Here is a 14011-nt window from a genome sequence, read left to right as displayed (position 1 = left end):
TCTTGGTACTTGGTAGTTCTGTTTAAAAAGAAACTACTAGCCAAAATAGGAGTTTTAATAGTAACATGTTCTTACTAAGTATTTCACCTGAACAGCATTAACTATTTGGTGTTCAGGCACTAGATGGATAAAAAAAAAGGCATTTGAATAGCATTCTCTAATTGTTTCTGAATAGTACCCTGGAGAAGATTAGAAATTTAGTAATATCCTAGTTACCCAGGCTGAGACACTAAAGGATTAAAAGTTTAACTGGCCTTATTTTTTACCTAGAAAAGGCAACAACCAATGTTACTTAATGTCTTCAACTAAAATTAAACCTGTTTTATTGACTACATTATTCTGGATATGTTAGGAGAATAAGAGGATAGTAGTTTTTTTAGGATGGTAGTTTTTATTTTCATGTTCTCGCTTTATAAAGTTAGCTCAGCTGCATACATAATACTTCAAGTTATTTTTTTTCAACACAGCATGAATAGGACTTAATTTCCATTATTTCTTGGCTTAATTATTCTATTTGCATGGGCATTACTTTGCTTTTGTTTCCCTCTAGTTTTTCCCCTTGCTAAGTTCCCTCAGTACATTCTTTTGGAGAGTTTAGGAGAGGGAGAAAATGTGTGGCTCTTTATTTTACATAGTTAGTTTAACTTAATTAAATTCTGTTATATAAAAAAATCTATTAGGACAAGTTACAAGTTCAAACTGGATGAAGACGCCGATTTGGTGAAAAAATATTAGCTAGGCGGACTGAAGGCACAGGGGATGGGGAGGGGTGGACGGCGAGGCAGGGCCCCTTAGACCCTCTCGGACCGCCTGGCCGAGTCCGCCCCGCCCCGTTCCGCGGCCTGCGCCTTATAAAGCAAAGGTCTCAGGGGTCGCCGCGTGCCAACGCTGTCCCACTTTTACTCTCCTCTCTGCCCACCCGGACTTGCCCCTTTCTTCCTCCGTATTTCAGCTCTTGACTACCTTAGGGAGCCTAGACTTCAAAACCCGCAAATCGCGAGGCTGAGAAACGAGGTTCTCCGGCCCCGGCTCCCCGGCGCCCGCGGCGGGCAGGGAGGGCGGGGCCGGGGCAGGAGGTGCCCACGGGGCGCGAGGCCCGGGTGTCCGGCCGAGGGGCGACGCGGTTCCGTGCCTGCGCCCCCACGCCCGGGCTCACCGCGGCTCCCGGAATGCGCGGAGGCGGCGGCGGCGATGGCGACGATGCCTCCAGCCCTGCCTCATCCCGGGCGGCTGGCGAATCTGGGGTCTGGGCTGCAAGACGGAGGAGGAGGGGCGGCGCTGCGGCCACCGGGCAGGTGAGAGGCCACAGGCCCCCGGAGGACTTGGGCCCGCGGGGACCGGGAGGGCCAGGCCCGGGAGGCCGACGGCTTAACTAGAACCGCGGCGGGCCAGGCCCGGCTGTCGGCACCTGCTCTCCGGGCGCGGCCGGCCGAGAAGCCATGTCGCCCCTCTTCGCCGGTCCGCGGAACGCCCCAGTCCCCGCCCACGCCCTGGCTGGTCCTCCTCATCCCACCAGCCCTCTGCGGATGCTCCTGCTCGCTTTGCTGGGCCAGCCGAGGCGCTCCCTACCACCACCTCTCCTCACCCCAGCCGGGAGCCCCCGCCCATCGCCTTCGCTGGCTTGGGTCATCCTCTCCTGCCTCTACCCTCTCCTTGGCCGAGTCTGGAGGATTCCAAACTTCCCCGTCCCCTCAGCCACTGACCCAAGTCTTCACTGCCTCAGTCCATCAGCTGCTCCGAGCTTCAGGAGGTTGGTTGTGCAACTGGGTAGGAAGAACCAGAGTTCTGGAGTCAGATGTGGCTTAAATTTTAGTGACCTTGGGCAAGTTATACAACCTCCCAGAGATTTTCTTCATCAATTCAATGGGAATAATAGTAATACAGAACCGTACCCTCTGTGAGTGTTAGGCTCTGAAAATACCTGTGCTGGAGGAACTTAAGACATTATGTGGGAAGAAAATTGGGTTAGAAAAATCTAGGCCATGAGCTGATTTGTAAAAGCTCATATAAAATATTTTAATGTTTACTGAAAAATTAAAACAGCATACTAGGTTATTGGAGGTTCTTACATATTATAATGAGAAATAATTGGCACAGTGCAATAAATTTTCATTTACATAATACATTTTGAAAGGCAGTAAAAAACTACCGTATTTACTTAGTGCAGGATCCCTCCTCTTCAGCTTTTAAGAATATGCATGAAAATGCATGCTTAAGCCTGGTGATCCAGCTTAAACTCTTTTAAGACTTTTGTCACATCTTCCAGGTCCCGTAGATAAATTTTAGCTTGTGTGCTTGCATTGAGAAGAACTTTGGTAAACTTTATTTAATATTTAGGAATAGTAAGTAGGTATTGATTTACTCCCTTCCCCACATCATTTAGTTTTATAATTCTGCTATCATAACTTCACACCAAATTGTGGTTTTATTCTCTTCTTTAACAGTCTCAGGAGTTAGTTCATAGACCTGGGTTTATTTTCCCTCCATCTCCTTTTTCCATTCTAAAGTTTCTCTGCCAAAACCTTTACTTCTGCTTTCCACTTTTTTTCACTTTTCTCTTGCTAGTTGTTGGTTCCTTCTTTTTTCTAATTATTCCAATAGAATGATTTATGATTACTTTTTATTGGAATCATAATTATGAAGCTTGCCAAAAAGATATAAACAGGTGTGTGTGTATGTGTGTGTGTGTGTGTGTGTGTGTGTGCATGTACCAGAATTTTGGGTTCTAGGAACTTTTGGTTGGGAAGAGGTGGCAATACCTATTCATACAATTATGGTGAGTTTGAAATGAAGTTAGATAACAGGTAAGGTGTATGTTATAATTACCTATCATATAATAACCACTCAGTGAATTATAGCAACTGTAATTATCTTCTAACCTGGGGATACTGCCTTGATTTCTTGGCCATTCTCTTTATTTCTTCTCTATTTTGTTTAGTGATACGGTCTTTGGAGAGCAGCTGCTTAGGTCCAAATCCGTGCTCTACCACATTGCGTTAGGTGAGCTCTGACTTGTTTCCTGATTTGCAAAATGGAAATAAGTTGTAGTACCTAATTCAAGGCTGCTATGGAACACGGAACAGTGGCTGGCATATCATAAGCAATAAAGTTAGCATAATAATAATGATAGTGATACTTATATTATTTCCTGACCTGCAGTTTTTGAAATGTATTGAAAAGATTCCAAATATACCTAAAGTGAAAGTTGTCCCTTAACTCTCTGAAATCCTCTTTTACCCTCTTGCCTCTTACCCTTGATGAATATTGGTGCCTCATCATCTACTTTTCCCTTTGACACCATCTTTGCAAATATCTCCTACCTGGGGTATTTATAACTCCCATCAACCCACCCCTTCATTATTATATATACTTCTGGTAGCATACTGATTCAGGACTCTTCATTTTTAAAATTTCACCAAACCAAATTCCTGCTTCTCTCTTAACCCTTCTTTATTTTCTACTTCCAAGGAGGAAGCCCTAGGGGGAGAGGAAGGAGGGCACTTTGCTATAGGCATTAGTATCACCTCTCTGTTTTTTCTGCCTCCCCAAATTGATTTTCCTTTCTTCTTCCCTTTTCATAAATTAACTGCAATTCTAATTAACATTAAAAAAAAAAAAACAGCACAGGACAAATACTGGATGATTTGGTGATTTAAAATAATTAGAATAAGTAAATTCATAGAGTCGGAAACTAGAATATAGGTTACTAAGGGCTGGGATGGAGGTAGAGTAGCGGAAGTCAATGCTTAAATTGTACAGAGTTTCTATATGTAGTGATGGAAAAGCTTTGATAATGGTTGTTCGTGATGGTAGCACAGTGTATGTAATTAACACCACTAAATTATACACTTGAAGGTGGTTAAAGGGAAAATTTTAGGTTGTATACGTATTGCTAGAATAAATTTAAAAATATATATGTATAGCACAAACAGTGAACCCTCATGTAAACCATGGACTATAGTTAATGGTACAAATTTAATAAAATTCTTTCATCAGTTGTAACAAATATGCCACCTAAGGCAAGGTGTTTATAATGGGGTGTTACATGGAAACTGTATTTTCTGCATGATTTCTCTGTAAGCCTATAAATTCTCTAATTTAAAAAAATTAAAAAGGCAACGGTAAAAAAAGAGGGATCAGAAATAGGTACACAATCTTGAAGTAATAAACTTTTATTTTTTAAATTCCAATAAAACAAAAGGTCAGTATTTGGGTTTTCTTTTTCTTTTTAACTCTCACAAAACTTAAAGAAAGTACAGTAGTTAGTTTCACTTCCCAGGAGAGGGATGCACCATATTGTCATGATAAGCACTATTTGATCATAAGAATGTAGAAGATGTTATCTTCTTCCTTAAAGGACAGCTCAAAAACTTATATGGCTTTCCTCAAGACTGGTACTTGTTGAAAACTCATTGGCACAGCTGTACTCGTTGTAAATTTTGATAGTCTTCTGTATTGGGTGGTTAATAGCTGCTGCCTGGAACCCCCAGTGATGCCGCACTGCCCTGGCACAGATGGAGGCTTCTGGGACCCTGCCCTAGCTGGCGGTCAAATATTCTGAGCTTTATCCTTGTATTTCCCCAGTGTGATTCATTATTCCTAAAATGCTAGATTAAAGCAAATGCTTTTTGGTTGTCAGAGCATTGCACCTTTGGGAGCCTGGTGGACACCAAGCCACACACAGTTTTAGGGTTTGGAACAATATAGAAGATTTGTCTGAGTGTATATTGAATCTCATTGCTAATAAAAGAAAAACAGATTAGGGAAAAAAAAAGGAGCAAGAAGTTCACTCTTTTTTTTTTTTAATTGTATGGTATAATATATATACAAAGAAAACAAAGTAAAAAGCAATAGTTTTCAAAGTACTCTTCAACAAGTAGTTACAAGACAGATCCAAGGGTTTGTCATGGGCTATCATACCATCATCTCATGTTTTTCCTTCTAGCTGCTCCAGAATATAGGAGGCTAGAAGGAATAAATATTTTTTTTATCACCACAGTTGACTTTTTTTTTCTTTTTTGTGAAAAATAACATATATGCAGAAAAAGCAATAAATTTCAAAGCACAATACAACAATTAGTTGCAGAACAGATTTCAGAGTTTGGTGTGGGTTACAATTCTACAATTTTAGGCTTTTACTTCTAGTTGCTATAAGATACTGGAGTCTAAAAAAAATATCAATGTAATGATTCAGCAGTCATACTTGTTTGTTAAACCCTACCTTCTCTATATAATGCTACCATAAACTTTGATCTTTTTCCTACTCTTTAGGGGTATTTGGGTTATGCCCATTTAACTTTTTCATGTTGGAAGGGGCTGTCAGTAATATAGGATAGGGAGATGAAATTAGCTGATGTTCTGGAAAGGCTGGCCCCTCTCAGTTTCAGGACTTACCTGGTCCAGGGACCCAACTGGAGGTTGTAGATTTCTGGAAAGTCACCATTGGGCATGGAACCTTTGTAGAATCTTATATATTGCCCTAGGTGTTCTTTAGGATTGGCTGGAATGGATTTGGTTGGGGTTTGGCAAGTTTTGATACGTAGCAATGTCTAACTGAAGCTTGCGAATGAATGACCTCCAGAGTAGCCTCTCAACTCTATTTGAACTCTCTCTGCCACTGATACCTTATTTGTTACACTTCTTTCCCCCCTTTTGAAGTTCACTCTTAAAAGTAGAGGTTGTGGGCGGGCCGCGGTGGCTCAGCGGGCAAGAGTGCTTGCCTGCCGTGCCGGAGGACCTCGGTTCGATTCCCGGCCCCAGCCCATGTAAAAAAACAAACAAACAAACAAAATATAATAAAACAAGAAAATGTTTAAAGATGTTTCCCTTTCTTCCTTCCATCCTTCCTTCCTTCTCTGTCTTTCCTTCCCTTCCTCCCTCTCTCTTAAAAAAAAAAAAAAAAAAAAAGTAGAGGTTGTGTTTCACTCTCTTTGTGTAACCTTGGCATCTAGCATAATGCTAGCATATGGTGTGCACATAATAAATGTGAATCAAGTGAACGTATGTAGGGGTGCTTGCCTCCTACATCATCACTAGGATATTCTTGTTAGAATAGTGACAACTCACATTTGTATAGTAGTTTAGAGTTTACAAAGTGGTGCTTTGTCTCTAGTAAATCTCAAATATAATTCTGAGACTTTTGTTACTTTCATTTTTCGCTCTCAAATGTAGTCCTACAGAGTTTTCCAAAGAAGGCTATGGAGTTTGCAAAGAAATCTGTAACAGAGAGAAGAAATTATAAATAGGAAATAAGGGATTCTTCTGGGGAAAGAAATGGACTTGTTATGCATAGCAAGACCCTCCTGCTTGTATTTCAAGAACATATTGTTTTTTGCCTCAGTACCTTTACTTGTGCAAAGACCTGCTTCCCTTCTCCCAGCCTGTCCTGTACCTCAGCCCCCGGCCTTCACCTTTTACCTGGCTAGCTCCTCTCTACTCTCCAAGTTTCCCTTCATCCTTTCCAGCCCCTTCCCCAGGTTAGATTAGGTTCCCCTGCACTGTGCACTCTATCATTTCGCTTACCATATTAGGCTGTAATTACACGGTTAGGTTGATCTCCAACTAGATTGTCATCTGTTTGGCAAAGAGGTTATGTTTTTGTGTTTCCAGTGCCTGACAAGAGGTGTTTCTTAAAGTTGACATTTGCACGTTGCTCGATCAGAATCTCTAGGTGAGGCCCAGGAATCTGCTTTTTCAATATGCTTTTCATGTGATGCTTAAACTAGCTTGAAAACCACTGGGTTGTAACACTACAAATTAGTTGAAAGAATGGACTGTGAGGTGGTTGTTTCTTTTCTGTGTTGGGCTTTGAGAAAAGAAGTGCTTTCTGTGCACTGCGTCAGAGCTGAAAAATTCTCAAATGATCACAAGATCACTATGCTTTCTATATTAACTCCTTTCCATTTCTGGGTATGTATTTCTCTGTGCAGGCTTATCTGTCTTGGACCTCTTTTGATGCATTCCTGCTCATCTGTGAGTTGAGGCTCTGACTCCCCACTGAGTACTTTTTGGGCAACAGAAGGAAGAGGCATTTCTCTTTGAAGATGAACTCCACAGACCACCTTCGGTATGCTCCCAATGCCACCTTGCTGCATGTGCCTCACTCACAGGGAGAGAACAGCACTTTTCTCCAGGAGGATCTCCAGGATCTCATCCACACAGCCACCCTGGTAACCTGCACATTTCTACTCGCAGTCATCTTTTGCCTGGGCTCTTATGGCAACTTCATTGTCTTCTTGTCCTTCTTTGACCCAGCCTTCCGGAAATTCAGAACCAACTTTGATTTTATGATCCTGAACCTGTCCTTCTGTGACCTCTTCATTTGTGGAGTGACGGCCCCTATGTTCACCTTTGTGCTGTTCTTCAGCTCAGCCAGGAGTATCCCAGACACTTTCTGCTTCACTTTCCATCTCACCAGTTCGGGCTTCATCATCATGTCCCTCAAGACAGTGGCAGTGATTGCCCTGCACCGGCTCCGCATGGTGTTGGGGAAGCAGCCTAATCGCACAGCTTCCTTTCCCTGCACCTTGCTCCTTACTCTGCTTCTGTGGGCCACCAGTTTCACTCTCGCCACCTTGGCTACCCTGAAAACCAGCAAGTCCCACCTCTGCCTTCCCATGTCCAGTCTGATAGCCAGAGAAGGGAAAGCCATTCTGTCTCTCTATGTGGTCGACTTCACTTTTTGTGTTGCCGTGGTCTCTGTTTCTTACGTCATGATTGCTCAGACCCTGTGGAAGAATGCTCAAGTCAGAAAGTGCCCCCCTGTAATCACAGTTGATGCTTCCAGACCACAGCCTTTCATGGGGGTCCCTGTGAAGGGTGGTGGTGATCCCATCCAGTGTACCATACCAGCTCTATACAGGAACCAGAATTATAACAAACTGCAGCACATTCAGACCCACGGTTATGCCAAGAGTCCCAACCAGCTGCCAACCTCTGCAGCCAGCCGGCTTCAGCTGGTATCAGCCATCAATCTCTCCACTGCCAAGGATTCCCGAGCTGTGGTCACCTGTCTGATCATTGTGCTGTCGGTCCTGCTGTGCTGTCTTCCACTGGGGATTTCCTTGGTGCAGGTGGTTCTGTCCAGCAGTGGGAGCTTCATCCTTTACCAGTTTGAACTGCTTGGGTTTACTCTTATATTTTTCAAGTCAGGATTAAACCCTTTTATATATTCTCGGAACAGTACAGGACTGAGAAGGAAAGTATTCTGGTGCCTCCAGTACATAGGCCTGGGGTTTTTTTGCTGCAAACAGAAGACCCGGCTTCGAGCCATGGGGAAAGGGAACCTTGAAGTCAACAGAAACAAATCCTCCCATCATGAAACAAACTCTGCCTACATGTTGTCTCCAAAGCCACAGAAGAAATTTGTGGACCAGGCTTGTGGCCCAAGTCATTCAAAGGAAAGTGTGGTAAGTCCCAAGATGTCAGCTGGACATCAACACTGTGGCCAGAGCAGCTCAACCCCCATCAACACTCGCATGGAACCATACTACAGCATCTATAACAGCAGCCCTTCCCAGGAAGAGAGTATACCGCATGACCTACAGCCAGTAAATGCTTTTGGATTTGCCAATTCGTATATTGCCATGCATTATCACACCACTAATGATTTAATGCAAGAATATGACAGCACTTCAGTCAAGCAGATTCCAGTCCCTTCTGTTTAAAATCATGGAGGTTACAGACTCTTGTATAACCTTTTTTTTACTTTTGTGAGATCACTAGATCAAACTACAGCTAAACACTTGGTAGTTATGGTTTTCGTTTGTCTAAAGTACTAGCATCTTGATTTGTTGCTTTGAGGTTCCTTGACATTTTGAGACTTGCAGTGATAGTTTATTATTAGACTTTTTACCCTGAGCAGTGTCTCAGTCTTTTGTACTGAACCTTTAAACAAATGCCAGGAATGGTTATGTTACTATGCTAAAATAGAAAATCAACTGATTATGATCATTTGAGTCAGTGTTACAGGTCTCTGAAATACATATTGGTTGGGTTTTTTTTTTAAAGAATGTGGAAGTGTGACCTTTGGTGAAGAAGGGGTTGCTCTTATTAATAGAATTATACATTTTTATTGTTTGAAGTGTTGAAAAAGGAAACGATGCACTTTTTTTTTCTGGTAGCAGGCTGATTTGAACAGATAATATGTTGTTAAGGCAGAAAATAAGAAATATATTATGTATAACTCTTTTTTTAAAATAAAAAATACCCAGGCATTGGGTTCTTTCTTCTCATAAGACAGTCATCTAAGAATGTATTGCAATTATTGCCATTTCTTATTACACGTATTATCGTTTTGTGTTGATTGAGTAAATATATATAGTTCTTTTTTTTAAAAAAGGAAGATATGTTTCTGCTTGTTGAAACGAATTGTTCTATTTCAGAATGATCTTATCCAAGAATACTAGTGAACAGGATTGCATTTTCAGTGGAGGTGCACTATTCCTGAAAGAGTAGGTGCTAGTGTGGTCATCTCAGACAGGGTGTTATATAAGAAGCAATCTGGACTGTTACCTTTATGTCTGCTTAACTAGGCATGAGGATGAGATTGGGACTGTTTTGATTTATACATTCCTTTTGTGTGAGAAGGGTTTACTAACAACCTGGCAAAGAGTATCCAAGTAACTAGAAATAACTCCTTTTTGTCTTTATTACTATGGTAGAAAAATTCTTAAGATCTATTTTCAGACTGTCCTCTTTCTCTTCCATTAATCTTAATATATGGAAATGGGCAGTATGGAAAAACAAATTAAGTATTTCTATACTTAAAACTAGTTTGTTGTATGTTCTATGATTCCTAGCACGACAACTGTGAGCCCATATTTTTATGTAAAAAAATATTTTCATTACACAGTTAGCATCTGGATTCTATAGAATTTTGGAACCATGACTTCTAGACACAAGATGAACATCATGTGTAAAAAAAACCTGTAAATTGCTATATCAACAACTATCATTGCGGACTGAAAAGCACTTTGTTCCTTTGGATAAAAGGCACTCAATTTACCCTCCCTCAGTCTGTTCCCAAATGCAGAAGTCATGAAAGACATGGAGAAGACAGAGTAGATAGTCAACTAGAACTCTGTGCAGCCTCATCAAACAACTCTCACCTTCCATTATTGACCAGTCATTTCTATTTCTGAGGATTAAGTGTGAGGTATGGGTTTTATTTTGTTTTTAAATTCACTTGTTAGATTTTCTTCCTCAGTCTCTTTCTCTTTCCTTCCTTTCCTCTTTTTCTCCTTCCTGTCTGCTCTCTTTTCCTCCCTTCCTTCCTTACTGTATCATCTGTCCTTTCTTCCTTTACTTTTGCATTAAATTTTATAACAGAAAATATCCCCTCTCCTGCTTTTTCTTTTTTGTAATTGAATAGTATTTTTGGTAATTAGTATTAACCTATTTAAAATGTGTTTTTATATTTTTAATACAACACTATTTTCATTTGTTAATACTCCCGTGAAATAGGTTAGTATATTACCTCTTTTAAATAAAGACAGGCTTAAGAAATAGAAGATCCTCTTTCATGATCATTTGAAAGACTGTGACAAATTAGGAATTACAGTTTCATTCCTGAATTCAAAATCTGGTAGTTATTCCAATAGACCAAACAGCTTTATAATTAATAGCATTAATCAAAAAGATATTTCGCCCTTTTTAAGGTACATCTCTCTTTTTTTTTGGCTAGCCATTTCAGGTATGATTAATGAGAGGTTAAAAGAAAAGTTATTTCTACTTGTAAAATTTAAAAGGTCAGTTTTCCTGTATGACCTTTGAATTTGAGGTAACGTGACCAGCATGGGACCCATCTTTGAGAGGTAAAAAATTACAGCATAAAGAAAACTAAGCATGTGCACATGAGGTAACCTGTCTCTTTAGGCTCATTAGGAGATTATTGATTTAACTTGCATGAAATACATTGTGGGCCAGATTCTTAGGCCCCCCTATATATTCTTATCAGTATCTATATCTAAATATGTAGTTATAGATACAGACAGATAAGTATAACTTGTCTCTTCATAAGGGCTAAACTGAGAACTAAAAGTAATGAGAATCCAGTTTAATATGATTAATTAGCAGGGAACATTAATTAGTTCTCTTAATGCTTTTCTGTGATGTATGTGATGTATTTTCAAACATTTTATAATTATTGTTCTTATGTTAACCAGTAGGCCAGATTTGTATTTCTGATGCTTTTAATGTTCTTTTAAAATAATGTTTGGGAAAAAAAAACATTAAAAATCCTAGCATTTCTGAAATTCAGCTTTCAACATGATGACTTTCCTATCTAAACATTTAAAAACCATCAGATCATAGCAATGATCATTTTTGCACAATGGGTAACAAAGTGTTGAACCTCAAAGAGATGGTTCTTTTCCTTAAGAGATTAAATATCTTGCTTGGCCACAATTTGTAGCATATATGTTCAGACTAGCCAAGAACAATTAACCTCAAAAATTACTTATTTACTAAACTTAAGTTTCTCACCCAATAGGAAAAGTCCTGAATGAACATTGCAAGAACTTTTAAAAAATGATATTGACCTGGAAATAGCTAGGGAATTTTTGAATTTTTAGTGTATCAATCAGGTTCAGTTTTGAGAAACAGAAAACATTAATGTAAGTGTTATAGGAAATGAAATGCTACAAAATCACTGGAAAAAAAAATCACTGGAAAATCAGAGTTCTGTGAGGCTTCTCCAGGAAAGATTCCACAATCTTTCATCACCAGTCTGACCTCCCTTAGATTTTTGACTTCAAGAACACACTGTTGGGTGGGCCACAGTGGCTCAGCAGGTAAGAATGCTTGCCTGCCAAGCCTGAGGACCCGGGTTCGATTCCCGGTGCCTGCCCATGTAAAAAAAATAAAATAGAATGAAAGAACACACTGTTGAAGTTGTCATCCAGGGATAAGGAACCTGCTCTTGCCACTACCTTCACAGTGGTCCCTTTTTACATCCACAAAACAAGTGCCTAGAAACCAGAACATTGCTGTAGAAGGAATGCGGCACTGTGTATTAATTGTCAGAACCTAATTAGAATCTAGAACCTTAGCTCTGGGGAAATCTCTGGAAAGTGTAGTTGCACTAAAAATGTTTACTAGAAGGAGGTTTGGAATGATTGCTGATCCCCAATCTTCCCTGTCCACAATAGTCTACCTTGGTGGACTATTTATATACACACTTCTAGCCATAACTCCAAATAACAGCAGTAGCAATAACATCATTCTCCAACTTGAAATAATACAACCTACCTTATTTAAACAAAAAATTGCTTGTTTTTTCCCCAGAGCAAAGGTGCAAATCCTGATCAATCACCCTTTCTTGGTGATATTCATTATTCTTCTAGTTAAGTAAAAAAATATTAACTCAGTATTCTGTAAGGAATGAATTATAATGTTTATCACCAACAAATATGCCTTATATAAAGTGGCAGGGAAAATACGGGGACATAAGAGGAAATTGATTTTAAACATTTCCCCAGCTTACCCAACAGTTGTTTTTTTCACTTAATTCTAAATGTTGGGATTGAATCATATCCCTCACAAAAGACATATTCAAGTCCTAACCTCTGGTCTGGTGGGTGTGAATCCATTTGTAAATAAAACATTTGAAGATGTTATTATTAGTTAATGTATGGACTCATTTGTGAATAGGGAATCTTTTTATTTAGATGAGGCCATTTTATTTAGATGGCCTCATCTAAATAAAATCAGGTGGACCTCAGTCCATATCACTGGAGTCCTTACAAGCAGAAGAAATTCAGATTGAGTCAGTCAGTAGAAGCCAGAAGCTAATAGAGATATCAGAAGAAGACAGAATGAGCAGGTGGCAGCAGAGTTGAAAGCCAAGAATCCTCAAGAAATGCGGCAAACTAACTAGAATGCTATAGATTAGACTCTGGGAGAAAGCTCGGCCTATAGAGACCTTGATTTTGGACATCTAGCCACAAAAACCATGAGACAACCAACCTGTTCTGTGATATGTGTCGTGGAAGCCCTAGCAAGCTAACATACCAAATAACATTTTTGGGAGCATATTTTGGAAACACTTAGACAAAAGGGAAGAAGCCACCACAGAGCAAATTATTAAAGACACAAGAGGGAGGACAGATAGGATAGTGATGGGTCCAAGAAGAGAATGAAGAAATGAAATCAAATGTGCTTTCTAGGTCTTTTACAAAGGGAAGGGAAGCTAAGCAAAGATCTGGAAAAGGTTTGGGATAGGTGAGAGACTTGAAGTTATTAGATGTGTCAGAAACAACCAAATGGGAAGGAAATGGTAAGGTAGCAGAGTAGGAAGCTCCAGACTCAGTTTGCCTCCAGGCAGCTAGTAAACAGCCAGCAACTGTCTGCAAAAACTGTTTGAAGGGTTCTGGAGATGAGAAGAACATTGTACTCCATCCTGGGAAAAGCAGAAGGAAGAGACTAGCAAGCTGTAGTGAAGATCTGTAAGTAGAACTCTCCATACTTTAGAGGCTGGTGACCATTCCCCTCTCAAATGGCAGGTCACCTTGGAATCAAGCCCTTTGCCAGAAATAAAAGGTCTCTTTCCCAGGAAAAGGGGGTGGGAATAATTGAACAGTGATCATGGCTTTTGTTTAGTGAATGTAAATTGCTGAGTACTGGCTCTGAGGGCCATTACTGTTTCAACATCCATAGAACAAAATTTATCAGCAGTGTCTGTTTCAACCCCACTCCCTATAGAGGTGGAAGTGGGGGTGATATAGAGACACAGTGCCTTCTTGGGGCTGCAGGGAACAGTTTGCTGAGGGGTGGATCTTCCCCAATAACGGGGGGGGGGGGGGGGGAGGCAGTGCAATATACAGCCAAGCACCAATCATGGCTTTTGATTAGCAAATTCAGATTGCTAGGTCCTAACTATGAACTTGGTTTCAACTTGCCCCTGGCAACCTCTGTTTCAATCACACTCCCATTGGAGGCAGAGTCAGTTGAGACTTACAAGTACACTGCCACCTTAGGACTACGGGGAACAGTTTGCTGAAAAGCACCATCT

The 14011-nt window shown here is 40.4% G+C and overlaps 1 protein-coding gene across 2 annotated transcripts; it reads left to right on the top strand.

Moving 5' to 3' along the window:
* The first annotated feature begins 1144 nt into the window (after positions 1-1144).
* Positions 1145-13722, top strand: GPR75 (G protein-coupled receptor 75). Of its 2 annotated transcripts, none has more exons than XM_077134211.1 (2): positions 1145-1295; positions 6930-13722. In XM_077134211.1, exon 2 carries the CDS (start codon positions 7044-7046, stop codon positions 8664-8666), a length of 1623 nt encoding a protein of 540 aa, XP_076990326.1. In that variant the 5' UTR covers positions 1145-1295; positions 6930-7043; the 3' UTR covers positions 8667-13722. The 2 variants fall into 2 exon arrangements, with proteins under 2 accessions (XP_076990326.1, XP_076990327.1); XM_077134212.1 differs by lacking the exon at positions 1145-1295 and adding an exon at positions 1578-1750.
* Positions 13723-14011: the final 289 nt, after the last annotated feature.

The sequence above is a fragment of the Tamandua tetradactyla genome, chromosome 17 (genome assembly GCF_023851605.1).
Source record: "Tamandua tetradactyla isolate mTamTet1 chromosome 17, mTamTet1.pri, whole genome shotgun sequence".
Lineage (NCBI taxonomy): Eukaryota > Metazoa > Chordata > Mammalia > Pilosa > Myrmecophagidae > Tamandua > Tamandua tetradactyla.
This window is presented reverse-complemented; position numbering and strand designations above follow the sequence as displayed.